The sequence below is a fragment of the Plectropomus leopardus genome, chromosome 12, assembly GCF_026936395.1.
Source record: "Plectropomus leopardus strain MGB_pleo_1.0 chromosome 12, ASM2693639v1, whole genome shotgun sequence".
In the NCBI taxonomy this organism is placed as follows: Eukaryota; Metazoa; Chordata; class Actinopteri; order Perciformes; family Serranidae; genus Plectropomus; species Plectropomus leopardus.
In genome coordinates, this window is record NC_142187.1 from 24,545,462 (window position 1) to 24,569,293 (window position 23,832).

At 39.6% G+C, this 23,832-nt stretch overlaps 1 protein-coding gene across 2 annotated transcripts; it reads right to left on the minus strand.

The window, feature by feature from the left end:
* Window positions 1-409: 409 nt before the first annotated feature.
* On the minus strand, window positions 410-23,223 carry klhl14 (kelch-like family member 14). Of its 2 annotated transcripts, XM_088085600.1 has the most exons (10): window positions 23,016-23,115; window positions 17,421-17,672; window positions 15,713-16,613; window positions 13,608-13,729; window positions 7,983-8,072; window positions 7,074-7,152; window positions 6,513-6,703; window positions 5,173-5,331; window positions 3,361-3,518; window positions 410-1,088 (listed from the first exon to the last, which is right to left on the minus strand). In XM_088085600.1, the coding sequence occupies exons 3-10, from the start codon at window positions 16,588-16,590 to the stop codon at window positions 948-950; spliced, it is 1,818 nt and encodes a 605-aa protein (XP_087941726.1). In that variant the 5' UTR covers window positions 16,591-16,613; window positions 17,421-17,672; window positions 23,016-23,115; the 3' UTR covers window positions 410-947. The 2 variants fall into 2 exon arrangements, with proteins under 2 accessions (XP_087941726.1, XP_042354328.1); XM_042498394.2 differs by lacking the exon at window positions 17,421-17,672 and having other exon boundaries at window positions 23,016-23,223.
* Between the last annotated feature and the right edge of the window lie 609 nt (window positions 23,224-23,832).

Genomic DNA, 23,832 nt, shown 5'->3' on the forward strand with positions numbered 1-23,832 from the left:
TCCTTTGGGTGAACATTAGCATGTTGTATGAATACTAAGAATCAAAACTTAAATTATTTTGCTTGCAGCAGGAATACCAGTTGCCACAAACACTTGGCAAGTTTTTTTCTGTCAAGTTATAGAAAAACATGACTTCAGTCTGGGTGTAAATTATTAAGAATATTAGTTGTAAATTAAGGCTGGGTGATGTGGACACATCCTCATATACAGTAGATCATTGTCTTTTGTACAATGGCCCCTTAGTTGTGTTTGGAACCAGTATATGTACTTCCAGATCTAGTTACAGTGTATTTTTTGTTCATACCATGAACGCAAATGTTCTGGAAATGTGTCAGTTTTAGACAGTTAGTTTTCAGAGACAACATAACAGTTGCTTAATGATTCGACAGTGGGATAAGTGCAGAATCCAGCCAGAGAGAAGTGAGTTATAACATGAGGGATGAAGAATATTTATACAATTTGATCATCACAGTTAATGTAACTCACCCAGCCCTAGTTTAACTCAACGCCATGACAGTTGGGGACTGATCACCTTTTCTGCCAGCCCATGAAACAACACTGCATTTAGATGGAATTATGCCTCTACTGAATACAAGATACAATGGATCTGAAAGCTATAATTCAGTTCAACACTATGCGTGCTATAGAAGAGAAGCCAAAAACACGTACTATCAGTTTAAATCAAATAAAATATGAAACTGACCATTTCTCAGTACACAGATGAGTTTAAATACATGAGTTACACAATTCCTTTTTTTTTCAAACCTCCAGTAGGGAATAACGAAAGTGCTCTGGTCAAACCTGTAAAAAAATAATTTATACACACCCCCGTCGTCCGACTGGAGGGTTTTTCACAAAATTGTTGACGACTGTTTTGCTTATTGATGGTCCTCCCCCCATTCACTCTGCTGCTCCTCACCCTTACCGCCCGTTGGTTGGATTAGTTGTCATTTGTTAAAGGGAAGGCAGGCAGGCAGTATGACGGTGGAACAGGCTGGGCCTGCTAAGGGCTCTGCCACCTCTCCCTCCAACTCTGTCCATGTTCCCTTCTCTGGGCTGTAGCAGATGGTAGAAGACTTGTAGGCCCCCTGAGAATCAAAAAGAAAGTCAAGTCATTCTCTTTGTTCCTGTTGGGATTTCTGACTGTGGCATGGAGAAACTCTGTTTTACATAAATGCATCAAACACAGAACAGGACAAGTTTAAAGATGACATCTGGTACATTTTTTTGTCAATAAATTTTATAAAAAGACCAACAATGAACTGCTACCTCTAACAAGTAGTGTCTGTAGCCAAAGCCAGATACAGCTCATTGCTCTGTGCAACAGACCTCCACTGTTGTCCAGAAACTAGGAAAAACTGATGCACTCGGTGACATGTTCCTTAAAGGTGTTGCTGGGAACTTTTAAAAACTGTCAATGTATAAATAAATAAATATACAGTCAGTAGTACATGAGATAGATAGTCTTAATAAAAGTATGTTCCTCTGCCTCACACTTGTGCTTTTGATGGTATGTGCAAAAATCCACGGCATGTAAGAGAAAACATCCAATCAGAGCTGAGGAGTCTGTAACGCAGCTGTCAATCATGTCAATCACTGCTCATAAACTAGGCAGCGCAACTCTGTGAAGCCATTGTGGGAATGTGATCTGGATGTCACACCGAGTTCTGCATATTGGTCCGAGATTTAAATTGAAACCTTTCTGTAATGTACTTTGACATCCACACATGAACAACATTTTAAATTCTTTCACCTGACTTATTTTGCACCTAGTGTTGTGCTATTTATTTCTTTCTTTCATATGTCTTTCACATTCTACAGCTTAACAGTCACTAAAACAAAAATAAAAACATTTGAGGCAATACGAAATAAGCATTGCAGTAACAGAATCTTGACTCATATTTGATCAGTGCAGCCCAGTTTGACAGTTTGACCGCAGCAGTGATTGGCACGATTGACAGCTACATTACAGACACCTTAGCTCTGATTGGTTGTTTTCAATCATGTTTTCATTTGGGAAAATGTTATTAGAAGTGCTGTAAGGAGGCAGAGGAACATGATGTTTTTCACAGATTACCTGCCTCATGTCCTACTGTGTGGATATAGTGACAGTTTCATCAAACATGGCAAAGTTTTTTTGATAAAAGTTACCATCTGTAGCTTTAAATGCCATGAACGCTGGGGCTGAATGATTAATCAAATTCAAATCAATATCACAATGTTATAGAAAGCAATTTTCAAAGGCCAAAAGTGGTGATTATTTTAATGCTAGACTATCTAACCCAGCAGAGAGTCTGAACACCTGGCCCTGTGGGCTTCACCTGCACACATGCTGCCCTACCTCCATGTGACAGATGGAATCAGAGTATATAAAGAAAACAACTTGTACAATGCCACGTGTAAGCTTTGATGCTTGCAGTACTACTGAGTGAAAATGGCGAAGGCCGGGGTTTAAGTGCAATCCACATTTACTTTTAACATTGCTGTAAGAGCGGCGTAATGTGCGAGTGGTGAGCATGTGGTTGAGAGAGCGAGAGAAGAGAGTGACGGTGGATGCGCTTAGTGCAGGCAGGTGTTGGCAATCAGAGCAGAGAAGACATTAGTGGTAAAATTGTCATGTAGTGGTAAATGTACAGTGAAGGTTTCAGTTTGTCTATGAAAAACAGCTGTAGCTCATCAAGACCCAAATAAAGTTACCATGTCTTGCTTCCCAGCTGCTGAGTGAAGTAAAGAAGGTTAACCCTGAAGTGAGCATAACTGTCCAGATCACGGTTCACATGTTTACAATGAGGCTTTAAGCTATCTAAATATTTTTAGAGTGGTAGAGCAATAGTAAGTGTGCACTTTAGTTTGTGTGATTTGTTGCAATACTTTACTGATAACAGATCAGTAAGGTTCATATTTATATTTAAATAATGATAATACAAATAAGAAGAATGAGAATTGTTTGAAAAAAGCATATTAAATTGTTATTACCATATTGGTCTAAACAAGTCACAATCTGAATATTTTTCCCTAATTATTCATCCCTAAAGACCACAAATGCGATATTATATTGGGTCAGACCATCCTGCTGCCAGAAACAGTAGCTAGTACACCAAATCTGCATCAATCCACAGCTGAAAAAAGTCTCCAAGAAATCCATTGTTAACTCCTTTTTGAGTATTATTTGCGAGAAATATACAGTGCCCAGATGTAGCAGATGTGCTGCAGACAGGTTAGGCAAGTCGTAACACCATTGAGACAAACTCTTTTTTGGTTTTAGTCTTTTTGTGGGATTTGTTGATAATAATAAAAAAGGACCTATGTTCTTTAAATCTAGAATAATTGAATGTAGTCTAATGATGTGTAAGAATTTACCATGCTCCAGCTGTAGCCCCCCACAAGGAAGATGCTGTCATCCAGCACAGCGCAGCCCGGTCCGCTGCGACCCTCCAGGATGGGCGTCTGCAGGATGTTCCACTGGTCAGCTTTTGGGTCATAACACTCCACCAACATCACGTCTAAATGGGAAAAACCTGAGTAAGAGAGGAAGAAAAATTAGTTAAAATAACAATACTTTAGTGTATCACATACAGGTAATATTTTAAGTCCAAGTTACAGTAAAAGCTGCTTGTTTGACTTTAAAGTTCTTGAATTTTTTTTTTTTTTTACGATCCTCCCACTCTGAGTGTCGGGTTCCTACATGACATCACAAATTTTTCTGTGTTTGCTGTTTTCTTTGTATTCTTCTGACAGGTATTTAAATACCAGGTGATCAGAGAAGAGAATTCTTGCACACTGTCCTATTACTTGCAATGACTGTATTAGTAGTATATAGTAGTATTAGGACAGAGTGCAGGAATTCTCTTCTCTTACTTCTGGACATTTTCCTCCTACACACCTGTCTAGAAGTTACTGATGATGTGCTAGAGCCTCCAAATTCAGATTTTTAAATGCACAATATTTTATTTCTGTCACTCGGGTCTCTCAATCAAAACAATAACAAAAGACGGACTTTGACTATGTAGTGTGGGATCATGGCAGTTGTTGTCCTCATTGGCAGAAATCATGTTCACAGAAAAAGTAATGTATTAAAGTTTAACTCACATTATGTGATTTCAATCTAATAAAATAGCCACAAGTGGCATTAGCAAATGTAACATTAGCTCGCTAACTTCCTATCAGCATTGGGTGACTCAACTACCCACATAGTTAATGTAGCTGTAACTGTGTCTGTGTCTAGTTGTTTTTAGACATATTAATGCAGAAATATTTAGTATAACATCTTTACTGTAAGTGAGTGGGAAAAAAGGTGAAATCACATACTTCTGTGCACCAATCATGATTTCACAACATTGGAAACAAGATCGAAAGTAAGGGGAGCTTATTTTCCCACTTTTGTTTGACTTTAAACTTTAAATGTACCAACTACATCATGATAGTCTCTATATATGCAGGTAAATAGAGGAGAAAATAACAGATGAAACACTGACATGTGGATCAGTCTAAAGAATTTTCTGTTTGTCTTTTGTCATTTCTCTCAGGGCTGGTTTGATTAAATCTACAAACGTCTGTATTTCCCAAGAACCTGAACATTGGCAAAATCTGAAGGCAAAGAATTTATAAATATAGCATTTTTCAATAGAAGTAAACTGTACAGACGCTCAGTAAGGACAGTAAAGAACACACATCGACTCTACAAAAATAAACCAAGGACAAAGACATGTACAGACACATACATGCAGTAATTAATCATAAGGCTGGAAAGACAGAAAATTCAATTTGCCTTTGAATGTTGATACAATTGTGAGTCAGCACACTTATAGAAATGTTTCATGAGCTAAATTTGAAACCGAGGCAGTGAGAAGTTAATTAGAGCTTGCAAATTATACAGTACGTAAAGTATGCTGTAAAATGAGTTTGTTAAAAACTGGATTTCAAAAGAAAAACACACCAGATCCAGCTTTTCATAATTCCCATTCAAATGCACAAACACATGTATGATTTAGTTGCTTGTTCACTTTTTTTTTTTTTATTTTATAACTTGAATGCTGACGTGTGAAAGAGGTCTCATGCTGTAATAAAGGTCATTGCCGCCTGCGCATAATAGCAGCATGTCTTTCACAAGGTTAAAAAAAAAAAGATCTTGACCTCTTTTCTGTTAATTTCCTGAAATGCTCGAGTGATTACCTTTCAAATGGTTTCCACCAATAGCATATAGGCGGTCGTTCATCCCAGCCAGCGCATGAATGGCACGCTTTGTGTTCATGTCCTGTTTACGAGCCCACACATCCATTATAGGGTCATAACAGTAGAGCCAGGAAACGTACTCTCCATTGTGCACTCCTCCTGCAACAGGTGAACACAAAACCTTTAATAGTGTGTTCAAGTTCACACTGTGGGAAGACACACCAGCTGCTTGTGTAACACTCGGACACAGACGTATGCTGATCGGTGATATATAATGATTTATTGCTGAACCTAATAAACGCCAGAGATGAAATATATTGTAAAATTTCTGCTTCCTCAGTACTTTTAATATTATCCAAGTACATGTGCTTACAGAGAAACGTGTTGGCTCCTTTATAATCTTGATCTTTGTATCACTAGACATCTTTTTTTTTTAAATATAGATGCGTCAGAGTTAATGGCGTCTTCTCCAACTGGCTCTATTCAAACACTCAAGGTTGGTTCCTTTGTTCCCCTCTCTTGGTTTTATATTGTAAAACCGGCGTGGTGCATAATACAGCACAAAATTCACTGATGATTCAGTAATGGTCTGCTTTGGGAAGGGGAGGATTTTGGATTATGACAATCAGTGCTGATGTGATGAGTTTTTGACTCATTTAAATGTCACTAAAACAAAGTATATCGTCACAAATTTTATAATAAATATAAGTATTGTAGAAAATTTATTTTTAAGTTAAGTTGAGTTGGTTTTAAACCATATGTAATGCTGTCTTTCTTGGCACACGTGACCTGTGAATACTTTGCGAAAAACCTTACCTGGTGACAAATCAAAAAACATAATTTAAATGCATTATGCATTATAAATTGATCCTCTTTCATTATAAAATCCTAATCTGCAAAGTGGTGTGTAACTACAGCTGTCAAGCTAATTAATTGATGTAAAAAGTACAATATTTTTCCCTAAACTGTAGCACAGAAGTTTAAATATTCTAAATAATAAAAAGTACTTCAATTGTATACTTGAGTAAACATACTGAGCTACATTCCACTATTGCTTTGTAATGCATATATGATCAAAGTTGTCACTGATGTTTTAATATGATGAATATGACGTGATAATAAAGATGATTGATTGAAACTGTTAGTTGTTGTACCAAATACTTAACATATAATAATGTTTCGGAGGATGTGTTTGTCTTTTTACACACAGCTACAACAACAAAAAAATCATCCTGTTTATTGTATGTAGCAGAAGAATAAAAAATTATCTGCCGAGAGTTAAATGGGATTTTCTTGACAAAAAAAGATGTAATAATAGGTGAGACAAGTTCTCTCCTGACCTGATATGTAGATCTTGCCATTGTGCACTGCTCCTGCATGGGCGGCCAGAGGCTGAGGCAGAGACGACAAGTAGTTCCACTCGTTAGTCTCCAGGTTGTAGGACTCCACGCTGGAGAGGTAGCCGCTCTCGTTCCTACCACCAATCACGTACAGGTGCTTATCCAGGCGGCAGGCAAAGAAACTGGCTCTCCTGAGGAAGGAAGTGTCAACCAGACAACATCATTAAACCAGAAATAACAAGATTTAATGTAGGATTTCCCTGTTTGTGTCTAAGTTGGAAATCACCTCACACACAACTTAACTGTGCTAGTTACACACTAACCAGCTGTATTTCAATGGGGTGCATCATTAAAAAAAAGTTTGATCTCAAAAATACCATACACACTCTGTGACATATAAACAAGACAGATTATCTGTTCTCATTGTTTGTCTTGAAATGGAAAAAGGGCTTTGAGGTTTGCTCCCTTGTAGTCTAGTCAATGGAGACTTTCCTGGCTAGATACATTTTGAATAAAAATAGATTAAAAAACACTGATGTATTTAACCACAAATAAACGTACCTCTCCTGCATTGGAGGCAACTGTATCCAACTGTTGAATCTGGGATCATAGCGGCTGACAAAATTAGTGCTGTGCTTTCCTGAAAAACAGACAGGCATCAAGATCAATGACATTGATTACTCAAATGACTTAGCTGAGTCTTTCCAGTATGCTACAGTTCAGGAAGATTGTGGCAGTGCTCAGATCTAATGTGTTAATTCATTGCCAAATTCTTTGTTTTACACAATACCAATGCTACACATAACTGTGACTCTGCAAGTCTTCATGTAATATAAACATATTCGAAAATCATCACCCACATATAATGATTTTCAGTGTTAATAGGTGCTGCTTTTCACCACCATTAGAGTTAACAAGTGTTGACTGAACTCTTGTTTTTCCACTAATAGAGTGATCTGGTTTTAGAGGATAATCTTTTCAAATCATCTTAAATTATCTCTAATGATGTGTTTGTATTGTGTTGATTTTCTCTCTCAGAGCTAAATAAACACTACTGTTTCACTGCGTGCAGCTCTGCATTGTTATGATACTTGGTGGAATAAGAACAATAGGACAGTATCGGATTTTCTGATCATTTACAGTCTTTGTTTCCAACTATGGCGGTGTGTTCCCACCCTTTTGCAAAAAGCACTTTTAACACTTCTACACCACAAATATTTCATTGTTAATAACAGTTATGTGTCTATGCCAATTACTGACAAGTGTTAATTGGAGTGTTGTTTGTCCACTCAGATCTGAACTGGCTCTAGGATAAGTGTTTGAAACTATCTGAAAGTGTTACATTAACTCTGATGGGTTTGAACTTAATAAACTCTGTCTCAGAGCGCTCTGTAAATCCAGTCAATGCAGACAAATACGCTGCGTGAAGTCACTGGGAAAAAACATGTTCAGCCTGTGGTGGTACTGTACCGTTGGGGTTCCACTGGTCCTCTCCGCCTAGCAGCAGCAGGAAGTTCTCCACCTCCACCACGCAGTGATGGGCGCTGTTGTAAGGCATTACTAGATGAGACACAGAAATCAAAGGTGTCAGTTACTAATAAACGTGTGAGCGATGATCAGTAAAGTTTGAAACAAAATCCTAAATTATTTCACATTTATGTATTGTAAATAATATTACAAATACAAAGCTAACGCAACCGTTGATAAAAATAAAAATGTTTTATCATCAAATATTAATCTATGTCCCAAAATGAGGAGCACCATGTAAACCAGGCTATTTAGGCAACACTAAAGACAACCATAATCCAGACCATGGTGCGTAAAATAAAAACTAATTTATTTACCTGATAAATTATACTTTAAATGAAAAAAAGCACCCCATGAACACAGTTTTATTTACACAGCTTTGGTCTATTTGATCATTACAGATTTGCCTCTCACAAACACAAGTGGTGATTTAAAAGACATAACATGCTGAAAAAAAAACCAAAAAACAATATCAACGACAGTGCATTAATTCAAACAAATTAATAGAGCCCCAGTTCATTGTTTGTGGGTATCTTACCAATTACATCTCCAGTCTTATAGTGCAACACAGAACATACAAATGTGTACTTGTGTTTTTTTCTTTTACAAATGACTTAACATTAGCTACTATGTCTATGGTAACACTCACAGAGCCTGTTGGTGACATTCAGAGCATTAAAATAGCAGAAAACCACTATTCTTTATGTAAAAATTGAAGTGGAGTAATGGCATCCTGAGCATAGAATTAAGCCAGGCTCCCTCTGTGTGTGCTGTTATTCGAGCTTCTCTGATCTTTGTCATGGTAGATGGTCCAGATATGTGTATATCTGAGTGTGAGTCCCTGTGTGTGTACTGCAATAGCTAGCTAATGGCACTGATCTGCACTCATACAGTGGTTAACGCAGATAAAACCGTCCCTACCTACAGTAGTGGAATGGAGTCGTTGCAGAAGCTGGACCATATTTTCCCATGTTTTTGTATCTATGTGACTATGCGAAAATTAAAGTGACTATGGAAACATTTTTAATTGACTGATGCAACTAGTTAAATGTGAAAATATGCTGATTCTATACATGCTAACATTACTGTTTATTTAAATGCAATCTGGTGGAACTAACAATAGCAATTTTTGGGGTTGGTGGTTACACAAAAGGGATCTTATTTCTTGACATTCATTAACAAAGCCAAAAGTGATAACACTGCAGCCTGTTGGGCGGCTGCCACTGCAGCCATGTCTTTTAATACTGGACCATTTCCATTAATAGTCAATCATTATTTACATTGACAAAAAAATCAAATGAAAATAGGGGCCAAGTTCCCTTTAACACAATTACCTGTCAGCACTGTTGCCATTGACAGCACATTTAGCAGCCACCTCCATGTTGAGAACCATGTGCAAACAATCCCAGCTCAAACTCTGAATCATAGATTTGCTCTGAATGTCACATACAGATTCGTTAAAGTGCTAAAAAAAAAAAAGTTTTAAAAAACAGTTTAAGCTAGTTAAAAAATTCTTTTATAAAGCACTGTTTATTTTTTAATTAATTACAATAACACCCACTGAACAAACAAAATAATTGAACAAATCTTAAAAGACTAGCCCCATCTGAACTCAAACTGCCAATCCCTGGTATACTGTAGGTCTACTGGTCTGGACAATAAAAGTCAGTCTCAATAACATGACGCTCTTTTGTCTCTGATTCAGTGTATGAGCCTGGGTTGTCTGCACACGGCTCTCAACATGGAGGTGGCTAACCCCTCAGCTAGCAGGTAATGGTGCTAGCGGCATTAACAGTGCTAACAAGAGCCAAGTTTTCCGCTTTAGTATTGTCCAGTTATTGGTGGTAGCTGTCATCTGACAGCAGTGTGGAGCGAAGGCTATGTGCTAGCCAGTGTGATACCCTCACAGGGACTCACATGCACTAACATGAGCGCAATGCCAGACGGTTTACCACATGAACCAAGAGAAACTCAGATCCTAAGGAGGTGGCATGAATTTATTCTCTGATTTGACTTGACACAGTCAGGACACCATTACTCAACTTTATCTTTACATAGCAAATAGTAGTTTGCTGCTGTTATAATGTTCTGAATGTCAGAACAGTTCTTTCAACTTTTTAATAAGCAACATTTGTACTGGCAATGTTTGTCATTCAGTGACTATTTTTGTCACGCTGAGTGTCCTGTTGTTTGACAGGGAGTGCTCATGGTAAATATTAAGGTCAAGATTGATTTAATTTCCAATGTACTCATCACAACAGACCAATGTGCTTGTTACAGCGACACAGGCAGGCATCTATTACACAATCCTCAGAGTGGGTCTATGTTATAGGATTTATTTCCCCTACTCGTTGCTTTTGTTTTGTAATCTTCCATTCATCCATCTACAGGAAGTGATTTCTTGTGGGGAATCAAGCCTGTAGACTCTTTAACTGGAACAAATGAAAGTATGAGGCAGAGCAAACGGTCTACTGTGTGTCATGTTAATTTCTATCCATCTACTGTATCTATCTATCTATCTATCTATCTATCTATCTATCTAAATTCAATTCAATTCAAAACACTTTATTCGTCTCCGAGGGGCAATTTGAATCTATCTATATTCCTTTTTTTCTTCATCTAGAATTAAGATATTCCACAGCTGCTATTCATCTCAAAATACATTGTGTCCATCCAATAAATAAGATTTTCAGTGTATCATACTCATACAAGTTAGCACAAGCGGCTAGAATCCCCCGGCTGCAGCGGGACCCCTTGTGGAGGATTTTCCCCTGTGTATGTTTTTGTACTCCCCTCCTCTCCTCCATCTTCTTTTGCTGAAGTGACCCCATTGAGATGTAGAGAAATGGTCTTAGGTGACAGTCATAATGAACATGATCGTGTTCACTCAATAAATCTCAGGCCCGGTGCTTTTTGAGCACAAATCAGTGAAATGTTAAAGCCCACCTGTCTGTCTCCATCAGTCATTTCCACTGTCACCTCCCCACCGCCTGATGGATCACAGTTGCTGCAAAATTAGACAGCCTTGAATCTCATTTCTTTCCAATTGGCCTCTCCCTGCAATCTCACTCTGGCTGGCTGACATGTGCCGGTCCTCTATGGGAGGGGAGTCTCAGATAGGGAACTAATACTACATACACTAAACACAGCTTTATCTCAAAACGAGGGGATTAGGTTGCCTGCCTCCAGTGCACCTCAAAGACGAGTGCCATATGACTGCCAAATTCCCTTACATGCTATTTACATTATCATTCAGTCAGCAGTATATAGGACATGGATGGGCGGCTTTTTATTTGATGTCGAGCGACTTGTACTCGTACTAAAAATCATCTTGTACCCATGTGAAAAGAAGATTATTGCTTTACAGTATGTCACAGGCTGCAGTGTGAGGAGTGCTGTGGGAGGATTTGGGACATTTGCCTGCCTCTACAGGTGCCTCAGATACAGGTGAACGCCAGGATAAATCGCTATAATAATTGATTGTAATAGTGTTGTGCAGTGAAAATAATAACACATCAATTATTTTTTCTTCTACGCTGTATAAGACTTTACTGAGATATCACCTGAGAAAGAGTATGAAATTAATCTACCTATCCGTCCCCTCGCACCCTAAATCTTGCACTAACCCCAGGGGTGAGCAGCCATAGAAGGGCAGGATGAGCACATCCTCTCCGAGATGGACGCCATCACTCCAGTCTACAGTGAGCTCTAGGGCTCACTAGAGGGAGTCAGAAACCTCTGCATAGAGGCACAGTCGGGGTTGGTTGAATGACTCCACAGCTAATGCACCACTGCTGCTTGAGCTCTGACGTGCCTTTAACACCATTACAATTGCATCCCACTGAGCTGAATTCCTTTGTTCTAGTCCATGCTGTGCAGATGAGGTCCATTTCCAAGTGGGAGATTTTAATATCAGGTTTAAAAGAAGAAGAAGCAGGGAATAGTCCAGCATTGTGGCTGAGCCTGCGCCTGCCTTTGTCTTGTGTTCGTCCACGCTGCCGTGGGTACACTAGATGGCAAACTTTACACTGGAATCACCGAGCGGCAGATATATCTGACACAAACGAGAGGGATCAGTTTCTTCCCAAATTGTGTTGATGAATGTCTTAATCAAAGGCTGTCCCTCTCAGGTTTCGCCTCATTGAAAAGTTATGATTGAATGTTAATAATCTTCTATTCCACATCCATTGTGTGGAGGCTACATCAGATGGTCACTGATGTGTTAAGGGGATGATTTTGCAGTTTTGTCCTTCCACTTGGCCACGGACCATTTGAGTGTTAACTTTTTAGTTTTGAGTGATGGAAATCCCTATTGACCTTTTGCTTTGTTGCAGTCTATACCCAGGAGTGTGAGTTAAATGAGAAAATGACAATATAAACAGCAGTGTACTGCAGGCTGTTGTGTATGCATGGCTCCTTTAGTAAAATGCACCCTGACAGATTTGGCCAAACATGAGCTAAAATAACAAATTACTGCCAAGAAATGCTGTATTTGAGCAGAGTAAGACACAATGTCCAAAACTTTCTCTGAATTTAAGACACAGCAAAAGAAATAAACCAAATTCATAACAAACTTGTGCCATACAGTGAGAGTATAAACTGCGCAGTACCGAGCTGACAGAAAACAGACCTATGGCTAATATGTATGAATGGAGAGACATGTCAGAGGTATGGCTCCAACCAAAACAAAAGGACAAAAAGTCAATATCTGGCAATGATGATGCAAAGGACAAATATGGTTTCCCATTAGCTCGTGTTTGACCTTTGCAATATGACAACAATATAGTGGTGAGCCATAAAAGGTCAGGGAAGTCAGAGAGAAAAAAGAGCACACTTTAAGGAAGTGAGTGCTGCAGGAAGTCTTCAAATATGCTCTATATAGGAACTATATATTTTTTTGAATAGCATAGATTTTTTGGAGAAATTATGACAACTTGCTTTCAGTATGACGTCATGAAATCAATATCATGAACTGAACCCGAGCATAAAATTCCTACAGGTTAGAAGATATTTTGTTTTTGCTGTTTAGACAATAAAAATCAACATTACAGCTGCTATTTCACACTAACTCCATCCATCTCTATGGTATTTAACTCACCTCATATAAACCTAATATCAATAGTGACACCAGGTCAACAGGCTGCATTTTAGCGTGCATGGGGTAATTCAATCCCATGTATTGATCAATGTGAGTGACTAATCAAGCTACATTTAAAAGCTATCGAGGAAAGATGTCATTCATTATTGTTCTCTCTCTCTGCCACAATAGATCATTTGATTCAAGTAAATCTCATCATGCATCCTGCCAGCATATTTCAGCAAAAACAAGGGAAACCGGGCATGAAGCTCCACAGTGCTGTGAAGTCACGCTCTGATTAAAAACTTATATTAAAAGTGATAGTGATACATTATTACCTAAAGGATTTAGGGAACTCCTTTCCCTCATTTTCCATGGAAATTAACCTGTGTAAGAGTCATCCATAGGAACAACTTTTTCTCATCATAAAAGCCACTAACACAAGATGCCCCAGGTAAAAAGAAAAAGCAGCACAGCCTTTTTTTACTCACTTGTGAGGATCTTCCATGTCTTTTTCTCGTCGTCATAGTACTGGACCAAATTGCTGGGGAGACGATCAGGTCCAGGAGGCAAACCACCCACCAGTAACAGCATTCTCTTATTGGAACGAATTCTGTAATGTCAAAAGTGTGGGTGTGTGGACAAGTGTTAGAAAACAGAGAACAAAACAGGTATTAAGGCTGGAAATAAAACTATGAAAAAAAAGGCCAAAATAAACTTAACCTGTACCTGGATACCTTTAATTTCTAAATTTAGACAATTACACTGTTTATATAAGTAGCTGCTGCCTGGAGTATTTTGATTTTTCACTCTAAAAAATGCTAAATGTATGAATGAAATAATCAGTGAATGAATTCAAGAAAAAAAATAATGGTTAAATGAATATCTGCTCCTTGTCTGGGTACAACCACTAAACTTGAAGCTACTAAACAGGCAGTATGTGGCCACGTTTATTATAATTAACAAAAAATTGCACAACAGCGTACTTATCCTTTTGATGTGTTATTGAATGGTTATTGTACTCTAAAGATATCCTTTCAATTAGCTGTGAAGCGAGGTTGATCCTGCAGGGTGCCATGCTGGAGGCTAAAAGCGCAATTGAGTACATAAACCTGCCTATACAATGTCTCGATTTCATTGGCTGCAATGATTCATGTGACATCCAGAGCCAGTTGTGAGATATTTCCTGCTGTTTGTATATGATATATAACCCCTGAGCTGCACACTTTGCTGTACATTAATGACCGTTATCTGGCTCCTAATGGATTTGAACACAAATCTACCAATTAATCACAATATGCAGTAAAAAAAATTAAGAGCAGCTGGCCTTTATGTTCAGTCACATTCACCTTTTTTCATATTTTACTTTTTTACGCTTGAAAGAATCGCCATCGTCTCGGTACATTCTCTTTGCTACTGCCCCACTCGGAAGTGTTTTGGGGTTATTCATATGCAAATGAGCCCCTGGACATAGATAATGGTGATTAATTGAGAGGAGAGAAACAGTGGCATGTGAAACTAATTATGAGGATTCCTGATTCTTTGCTCATTCAGGTCCATATGTGGAAATAGATATGTTATTGGGATAAAGTAGGAATAGACATAGGAATAGACATATGTAAAATTATTTCACTCATTGTTTGTGCAAAATTTGATTTTCAAGTTCTTAGTGCCAAAGCTCTAATTTTCTGCTCTTTGGAGATAAATGCAGTGAATTTAAAATTTCAACTGTGATGCCATCACTAGTCAAAAGATTTTGAGCCTTGGCTTTACAGTCAGCTTTGTAAACAAAATCTGACAACAGCACCATCAATCAATCAACTTACTGACAACACCTGCCAACTTATCAGCTCCTTAAAGTGCTGATCAGGATAAACATGGAAGTAAGACATGCAGTTTGGCCTATTTTTGTGTGTGTGAGACACATTTGTTGAACCTTAATATAGGGAGCATTGTCAAATTAGGTTATATCTTCAATTATAACCCATACCCAAATATCTATCTAATTACCTCTGCCATTTCTGTTCAATGTAAGCTTCATAGCTGGAGTATCCTCATAGCAGAATTGTTACATAATTACCATGTAATTCTGGCAACAATTAAATTACAGCATTTCAAATTATATTCATGAGAGTTGCTACACATCAAACACGTAACCTTTATCTAGTTTTCTGCATCTTGTCTACACTGATTAGAGAGCAATTACACAGATGTGTGAGGAAATAAAGAGTTGTTTTTTGCTCAACAAAACATAAGGTAACCTTGTAATTATGCAAACAGTGTAACATCAAGTAGATCAAGCCCCTTGACAGCTGGCTGTCTTTTCCAGAAAAAAAAAACCCACAATCCTCATTAAGTGGGCCTTAGACCTCACATCTCTGACTGACCACCTACAAGATCTAGACAACACAGGCGCTGTGACCAGTGCTTGAGTGAGTGGGCAATACTTGAGTCGGCAATTTGTTTAAATTTAACAAGAGGGAGGTATTTAATCGCCTTGCGTCCACTCTTAAACAGCTCATTGCTGTGTGTGTGTGTGTGTGTGTGTGTGTGTGTGTGTGTGTGTGTTTCTTTTGTATATTTGTCTCATCCTCACCTGCTGGCCGTGGTCTGCCTGCAGTGCTGCCTGAAGGGCATCAGGTGGTAGTTCATGGCATCCAGGAGTAGCTTCTGGCACACGGGGTCACTCCTCATGAAGTCAACAGACTGCACCCTCTCCACCAGCTCTGGAGCAGGTATGAGGGCGAAGCGCAGCCTCTTCATAAGGTCCGGCGCATAGTGCATGCGAGTCTCCCGGTCATGCTCCAGCCAGAGGACTGACATCTGGAACAGAGCCAGCTCAGACTCCACCGGGGGTGGCAGAGCATCTAGCATGGCGCACATCTCCTCAAAGTTCAGCAGCAGCACATCCTCCACCAGGTACTTGTTGGCCAGCTTCTTGGTTTCATCCAGTCCGTGGAGTGCGGCAATCTTGCAGATCTGCTTGTAGTTCTGCACAGAGATCTGGTCATTGAGGAACTGCACGCTGAGTTTAGTAATCTGGGGGATGTTGAGGATCTTGCTGACTGACAGCACCTCTTCCACTGTGTCCAGGGAAAGAGTCACATTGGCAGTGTACAGGTACTCCAGCACTAATCGTAGTCCAATAGAGGAGCAGCCCTGGAGTACCAGGTTATTGATGGGCCTGGCATTGGGGGTCACCAGCTTGTCATCAGGAGAGGATGAGGGGGTCCCACTACTTCCCTGGTCCCCTTTGCTCCCCTCATTGTTGATCACATTGTGGGAAGAGAAGAGGGACCTGAAATACTGGGAGCATGATGCCAGCACAGCTTTGTGGCAGTGGAACTGCTGTCCCTGGGCAGTGAGAGTCACATCACAGAAAAGCTGTTTTCTCCATAAGAGATTGAGCCCGTGCAGCAGGGTGTCACTGTGTGTTGGGTCAAAGGTGGATGTTCTATCACCCGATCTGGACATGACTTCCTGACTGTGAACGCCACCTAGGCAACAAATAAACCATGCAAGCCATTTACCTCAGGTCATTTTTTTTTTTTTTGCACAACACACGCAGCCTATCAGTCAACTATTACAATAGATTTCACGAGCAAGTTATTGAACAGATCTGCCGTCCATCCAGCGGGGAAGAGCCATCACGCCATACCAGCCGGCGAGCATCCAATACGGCTTCTTTCAACTTTGAGCTCTGGTCGTAAAGCAACAAACAAAAACGCAGTAGTTCCCACAGCGTGCCACTCTTATTCATTCTTAACTCGAGATGATTTAAATGGAGGCTGAGGTTTGAAGGGCGCTGTCAAAACAAAACGAGGATACGGAGATGCTGCAGCGCTTTCCCCCTTCTCGGTTACGCGGCTGAAGTTGTCGGATCAGGAAAAAGAGACACGGCGGACGGATAACATGCAGCATTCAGCCAACACTTAGCCCTTCTTCTATCTTGCTGCACACCACCCACAATGAGAGGACATTACACATCGCACAGATTTTACGGAGTCATACAAAAGCAATTAGTTTGTCTCCGAGCCGTCAGCAGCAGTACGGGTGCGTTTAGCGTTTACATGAGTTAAGCGGACGTGAGTATCGAAAAATATTCACTGAAATGCAGCTTTCGGTAAAGTTAAACGTAAAATGCATATCTATCGTTTCGTATCCGCTACAAAAAAGCTATTTCTATGTGCGTAATGTGTGCAAACTTGACACAAGCGTGCTGTAACGTTGTCGCCAGATTCACTAAAAGCGCCTGTCACAACTAAATGATGTGAGCAGCTCGCCTGAGAAGGAGCCAAACTTACCTGACTTCAGCTCTTGACAAAAAAGAAAGTAAGCTCCGGGTTCCCAATATTCTCACTTGAATTTTTCCTTTGTTCTCCTTTTAAAGAAATGTCCTTTTTTCCCTTTAAAGTCTATAGTCGGTGGTGATGTCTCAAAATAACCATTGATTCCAACTCATAAAGTCACTATTTTCAGGTTATTTGTTGACGTTGATCATTTGTTCTTCTGAATTAACAAGAAGTGTGTGAGTGTGTGAGAGGGAGCTGTGCTTTCTGCAAGAGAAGAAGAAGAAGAAATATACGTGTGACAAATTATGCTACCAAGAAACAACACATCATTATCCTTGGGCCTGGGGCTCAGTGAGTCGTAACGAGAGTAATAGGAAATCCACGGTTGGGGAGAGAAACGGTCGTGCATGGCCGGTGGAGAGAGACCATGCAGGGGTATGGATGCTGGAGAGACTCGCAAAATTATGGCTCAAGGCTATTGTAAAAACTGTCGAGCGTAAATGACTGCGATTTCAAACATCTATGGAAGAAAGAAAAGAGAAAGGGGGAGAAAAACCGAGTCTTTCCCTCGCTGTTATAGAGAGAACCGTCAAGTTTTAGTGCGCATTGCTAATTAGTCAATTTCTCTCTGCCTTCACAGCCCGACGACTTTGCTGCTGAGCTGAAACTGCTAATTTCTGGGACCAGCCTTTTTTTGGCTGTGAACTGGATGGATGAATGGCTTGTCTCGCACAAATGACAAAAAGCCCCTGCCTTAATCTCCATCGCCAAAATAACCCCTCATCTCATTCTGCTCCTGCTAGTCCTTCAAAAGAAGGTGCTCTACACAAACTCAAGTTTTGCATCTGCATCATAAATACCAAATGCACTATAATGTACACACATTGTTTATGTGCGCCCCCTTTTTAATTTTAATGTGACAAAAGCACCAGGGCACACACACACACACACACACACACACACACACACACACACACACACACACACACACACACACACACACACACAACATGAAACACAGTACATGCCCAAAGTGATGTAAAGTTATAAAACAACAAGATAGCATACAGTGTTTCATGTGTTGTTATCTTGTCTGATCAGTTCACAAGCTGAGGTCTAGCTGCAGGCCTGAAAACACAAAGGCTTGAAACCTAATACAACATCCATCAGTGCACAATAGTGTTTTGTTGTACAAGAAAGTCCCTGTTGGATATTCAGATTCCATATGGCTACACATTTAAACCTACAAGATTGACATTTATCCATTAAAACAGGTGGATCGATGAAAAAAGACTTGCTGTCTTATGGGAATGTCCATTTGACCTTCTGGTGCAATTCGCTGCACTCAGAAACAACCATAGGTGTAGATATCAGGGGTATGTTGGGGGCACATCCCCCTCAGTATTTACATTGTGCCCTTATTCAGTCCTGAGTTATGAATCCAATCACTGTCATAATATTTTAGGGCACCCAACTGGCAATGGATGCAAACATAATGTCATAAGGACATTGGACTCTTGCACTGGAAATTCTGGTTGGTATGAAAATCAAGTTAAAAATATTTCAAATGTCTAATGACGTTAGAATTTCATGTTGTGTGAACGTTAACATTATGATGTTTTACAGACTTTAAGTTTTGGTCTCCAAAGACTGTAAAATAATGGATGTAGCTACCATGATGTCACCCATTGGTCTGAACTGTCATTTTGAACCCTTGAGTTTGGCATTTCGTCCGTCGCCATCTTGTTATATTGTCGCCAGAAGTGAGCATATTTGGATGAGAGGGTGGAACTGTGGAGGAGTGAGGGGTGGATCTGACTCATAGACTGCAGCGACTTGTAGCAATGACTTCAAGACAGCCCGTCACTCAAGTGGCCCTGCCCATAAATATGCGTAACTTTGGGCCTTAATAAAATTGAAATGGGTGAGTTATTAAAAAATTCACTCTTGTACAGTTGCTGTGCATGTTTAAATTAGTTATAGAGACAATTTGAGTCCCTTTTGAAGCCAGCCTCAAGTGGCCATTTTATGAACTGCAGTGTCTGACACTTCCACATTGGCTTCATTTTTCAGCCTTGGAGGATGCTGCTTATTTTAACGTTAACATTATAACATTTTGCAGACATTGGGTTTTGGTCTCCATAGCTTGCGACTAAATGTCATTATTCTGCATCAAGATGATGTTGGTGTGAGACGTTTGGAAGACACTGGATTTTAATTACTTAACAACACAACTTAAAACAAAGCGGTAGCCTCTGGGGCTGAAAAATGAAGCCAGTGCAGGAGTACCAAAAGCTGCCGTTCCTCTATTGGCCACTTGAGGCTGGCTCCAAAACAGACAACACGTTCACAGCTAGGTCTAAAGATGGTTTAAATTTCTATAGCTAATTTCAACATTTATGAACTTTACAGGGGGTGAATCATTTACCTAATCGGTTTACATTTTAATAAGGCTTAAAGTTTCACTTAATTAAGGAAGTGGCTGCTTTGATTGACAGGCTGTCTGTAAATAGTGTCCTCAACTTCTCAATCGGACCCACTCCTCGCTCCTCCCCAGCTCCAGCTTCTCACCCAAATATAGTAAATTCTGGCCCCCTGAAAAAATAAAGACAAAATTGCGACAGCCAAAAAGCTGAAAAGGGGAATTGGAGGCTTCAAAACGGGAATCCACAAACCCGTGAACTGGGTGAAATCACTATAGCTGTGTCCATTATTTATATAGTCTATGCTTAAAATATAAAATATCAAAATCATCTTTCGTCAGTATTCCATGTCAAATTGACAACCAAATATCAATGTCTGACTATGTTGGTGGCCAATGGGGTATCTTCATTTACAAGTATACAAACTCCCTTTGGTGTGAGGTCTGGATGTCTCACAATGATATTTTAAAACTTTGTAAAAAATAAAAATAAAAAAAAAATTAAAAAGTCATCTAATCTTATCTAAATTAAGGCCGCATCCTATCTATGAGCCTGAATATATATGATCAGGTAATCCTAATCATTAGTAGGTTAACACCAGATGGTTGCAGGTTCAAAGCAAGCCAAAATAACACTCTTGAAAATCCAATCAGAAAGGGTTTGTTTTATTAGGACAGAATAAACTGTCAGTTAAATAAAGAGCTCAATTAGAGTAAAGAAACTTACATGCAGGACTCCCATGGGACCAGAAGTGACAGATACCTCACAAGTTATGAAATGACAGATAGGGATAAATGGGTTTGTTCATGTACTATGAAACAGAGCAACACCATGCTACCGTCAAGCAAAAACAGGCCACATATAGGCAGCATTTATAATAGATGGCACCAGAACATTGTTTGATGTTTGATTATTTGACAAGCACGCAGCCTGCATATCCCCCACTCGTAGTTATACTGAGCAGATTCATTCTACACGAACCCTGTGAGATGAGTGATTGGACTGTGCACTGCATCTCAAAACAATAATCATCACTGAAGGAAAATATAACGCTGTTGTATTAATTAGTGGTTTGTAACCACTAAGAAAGCAGTTTGTATTGTTGTTTTACGGACATTATTGTGTTGCCTCATTTTCAAAGCACTTGCAGAGCATTACAGTAGCTCACTGTATTTCACTTCGCAGTCGCACACTGTTATCTCTACTAGCACTCAGTTAGCACTACATTACCCAAGTCTCGAGCGAGCTATTCTAACGCAATAAAATGACCATTTCCAACTCTTTCAGCTCTTTGTAGCAACTCAGTCTCCTGAGGCCACTGGTCTTCAGATTGCAGGGCGTTTATGGTTGTAAGTTGTTGCAGTGTGCAGAGGGAGGGGGGGTCATCAGATAAGAGAAGAATTTCTAGACTAATTAAACCCTTTGAGACAAAGAATCACACCACAGTGATTTACAACTCTCTGTACCAGTTAACCCAACTCATATTTATCTGTCATATTACTCAGATACCATATCTACCTCTATGGGTAAAAATTCTTTACATTTTTGTCCACAATAGTATGAATAGAGGGGGGAATATCAGAGTAAATAACAGCTACATGAGATTTAAATACTGCAGTTCACTCAAAAAGACAACTGCTAAAAAGGTACACAGAGATTTCAGCTTACCATCTGTGTAAAGTTTGCATTATAGCATGATTTTCGCATTGTTTATAATACATAAATATAAAACAAATAACACAAACTGTAGACATTTGTGTTGCCTTGAAAAACTGATTAAAGAACAAACATTTAATCTAATCAGTGCAATGAAACAAAACAAAAGGAGAAGCTCCAAAGTTGTGAATAGCAAAGTCTACCAGGCATAATTCCTTTTGCTGGCTGCTGCAGAGGGGTATGCTAAGATAGAAAGTATTATTTTCCTAAATGGAAGGTGTCAGATGGTCACGGAAATGTGATCGGCTGTTCAAGATCACTGCTTCCCATCTGCAATTTGTGACGTGTGAAAGATTCAGCCCAAATGTGCTCACCAAGCGTAAATCCTCAGCACTTTCTCTTATCGTGGAAAAGCAAGATAACCAGCTGTTTACAGATCAGAGAACATATCATATTAATATCATGGAGAGGGTGATATCATCTTGTTTGTAAAATATTTTGTTAACTAAGTGTGGTGTGGTATGGCAACCTATAAAGTGAAAGTTGTAATTTATGTGTTAGTGAAAGGTTGTTTTATGATAAAAATATTAAAAGGGGGGAAAACAGAAAATGCAGCAGGCAGCCTCTTTAGAAAGACTGTGCTGAGACTAAATTAATGCCAACTGCAGTTTACAGTAAATACTGAATTATAAAGCAGTTACATTTAAATTAGAAACCCCCCAGCCTCTATTTCAGTTAACTGCATGTCTAAACACAAGCAGGGTTCCTTTAATTCCATGTCTCCCTGTAATTTATATGATCTGAGATCTGTGTGAAATTATATTATAGTATGATATTAATGCTTTGGATATGCAAACAGTTACTATACTGTATTTAAAGGGGTTTTTATTGGGAGTCCCTGTTTCAGAGTCCCAGCACAGTGTAACTTTAACTGTCTGTGGCAGTGCTTGTACCAGTTTGTCATCTCCTGGGAGTAACTTCGACACAGAAGGAACAAATGAGTTCACTTGAAGCATTAGTTTAATCTATAGAGGTGAGGGGAAAGTGAAAGGGTCAGTAAAAGTGCAGCTTTTCTAACCACAGCAATCGAGACGAAGCTAGAAATTTGAACACTTCATTTAATATTTTTTATGTATATTTTGATACTGGCATTGATTAGCATGTGCTTGTCATCTCAGATCAAAGTTAGTCAGAGATGATTCATAAAACATCCACTGTGTAATAAATCGGAAGCACTTATATTTGCCATTCAGGGAGTATGGGAGGCCTGCTGTTTTAAACCCCTAGATCCCCACACATGGCGTATAGCCACCACAGACACGGCTCAGAGAGTCAGCCGGCAGCCGGGAGGTGAGCAGAAAGGAACAGGCGGTGTCCCCTTCAGAGTGAGCACAGGAGCATGTGTGAGTGTGTGTGTGTGTACAGTATGTGTGTGTGTGTGTGTGTGTGTTGCATTTCTCAAATGACAAAAGGATGCCAGTTGTGCAGTTCAGGTGGGAGGAGACATGGAGGTGGTGTGGAGACTCACCTGAGGGAGAGTCTGGGCTGTAGGGACTGGGGCTGTAGTGGCGACCTGGAGATGTGTAGGGGGTCCATGGGAGGCCACCGTGCTGTGGAGGAGGTTTGGGGGGCTGGTGGGAGAGGGGGCTGCTGTTGCGCAGTCTCCCCAGCGTGATGCATCTACCTTCAGGGTGGCAGCAGGCGTGGAGTGGGGTGCGATGGAGCGAGCACGGGCTCAGTGGCGCGGTCACCTAGGGACGCTGAAGCTGCTGTAGCAGGACTGATAGTTATTCCTTGGGAGAATTGCAAGATGAGCCCCATTGTATTAGCAACCCCCGTCTACTGAAACCGTATCAATGTTCTCATGCCTTTAAAGAAATAAGTTGGGGTGCAAAATATCTGACACTTACCTGAGAAGCAAATGCTGCATGCCTTAAAGTTTTGACAAAAGAAATGTAAAAGTACTGTGTATACTCTCTCTTCAAAAAACATAATAAAATAATGAACAAGGTTTCTCTAATTTCCCATAATATTCTAAAATGTATTTTTCGCTGTGAATCTGAATTACTGTTGTCAGAGTTAAACTTCAGTAAATTCCTTTGGCAATGGGAAGCCAACAAATTATTCCATACTGATTTGAAAATTCTCAGACATTAAGCTTTTTAATTTCCAAGCCATAGTTTTTGTATTGCAACTGTTTGAGTCGTATGTTTTAGAAATTCTCTGTGTCTAATATGGTCAGCACTCCCAATTATTCACTCCACTGACAAGTGAAACAAATGGGACCAACCAGTGCATTCTGTATTATCTACACCCCTTGGATTCCCTGACAATAATTAATACAA

Coding starts and splice junctions, on each gene's coding strand:
- klhl14 (XM_042498394.2), bottom strand. CDS start 16,590: ATGTCCAGATCGGGTGATAGAACATCCACCTTTGACCCAACACACAGT. Junction 5,332..6,512: donor TGGCAAGATCTACATATCAG/GTCAGGAGAGAA, acceptor CACCTGTTGCAG/GAGGAGTGCACAATGGAGAG. Junction 3,519..5,172: donor TGGTGGAAACCATTTGAAAG/GTAATCACTCGA, acceptor TCTCTTACTCAG/GTTTTTCCCATTTAGACGTG.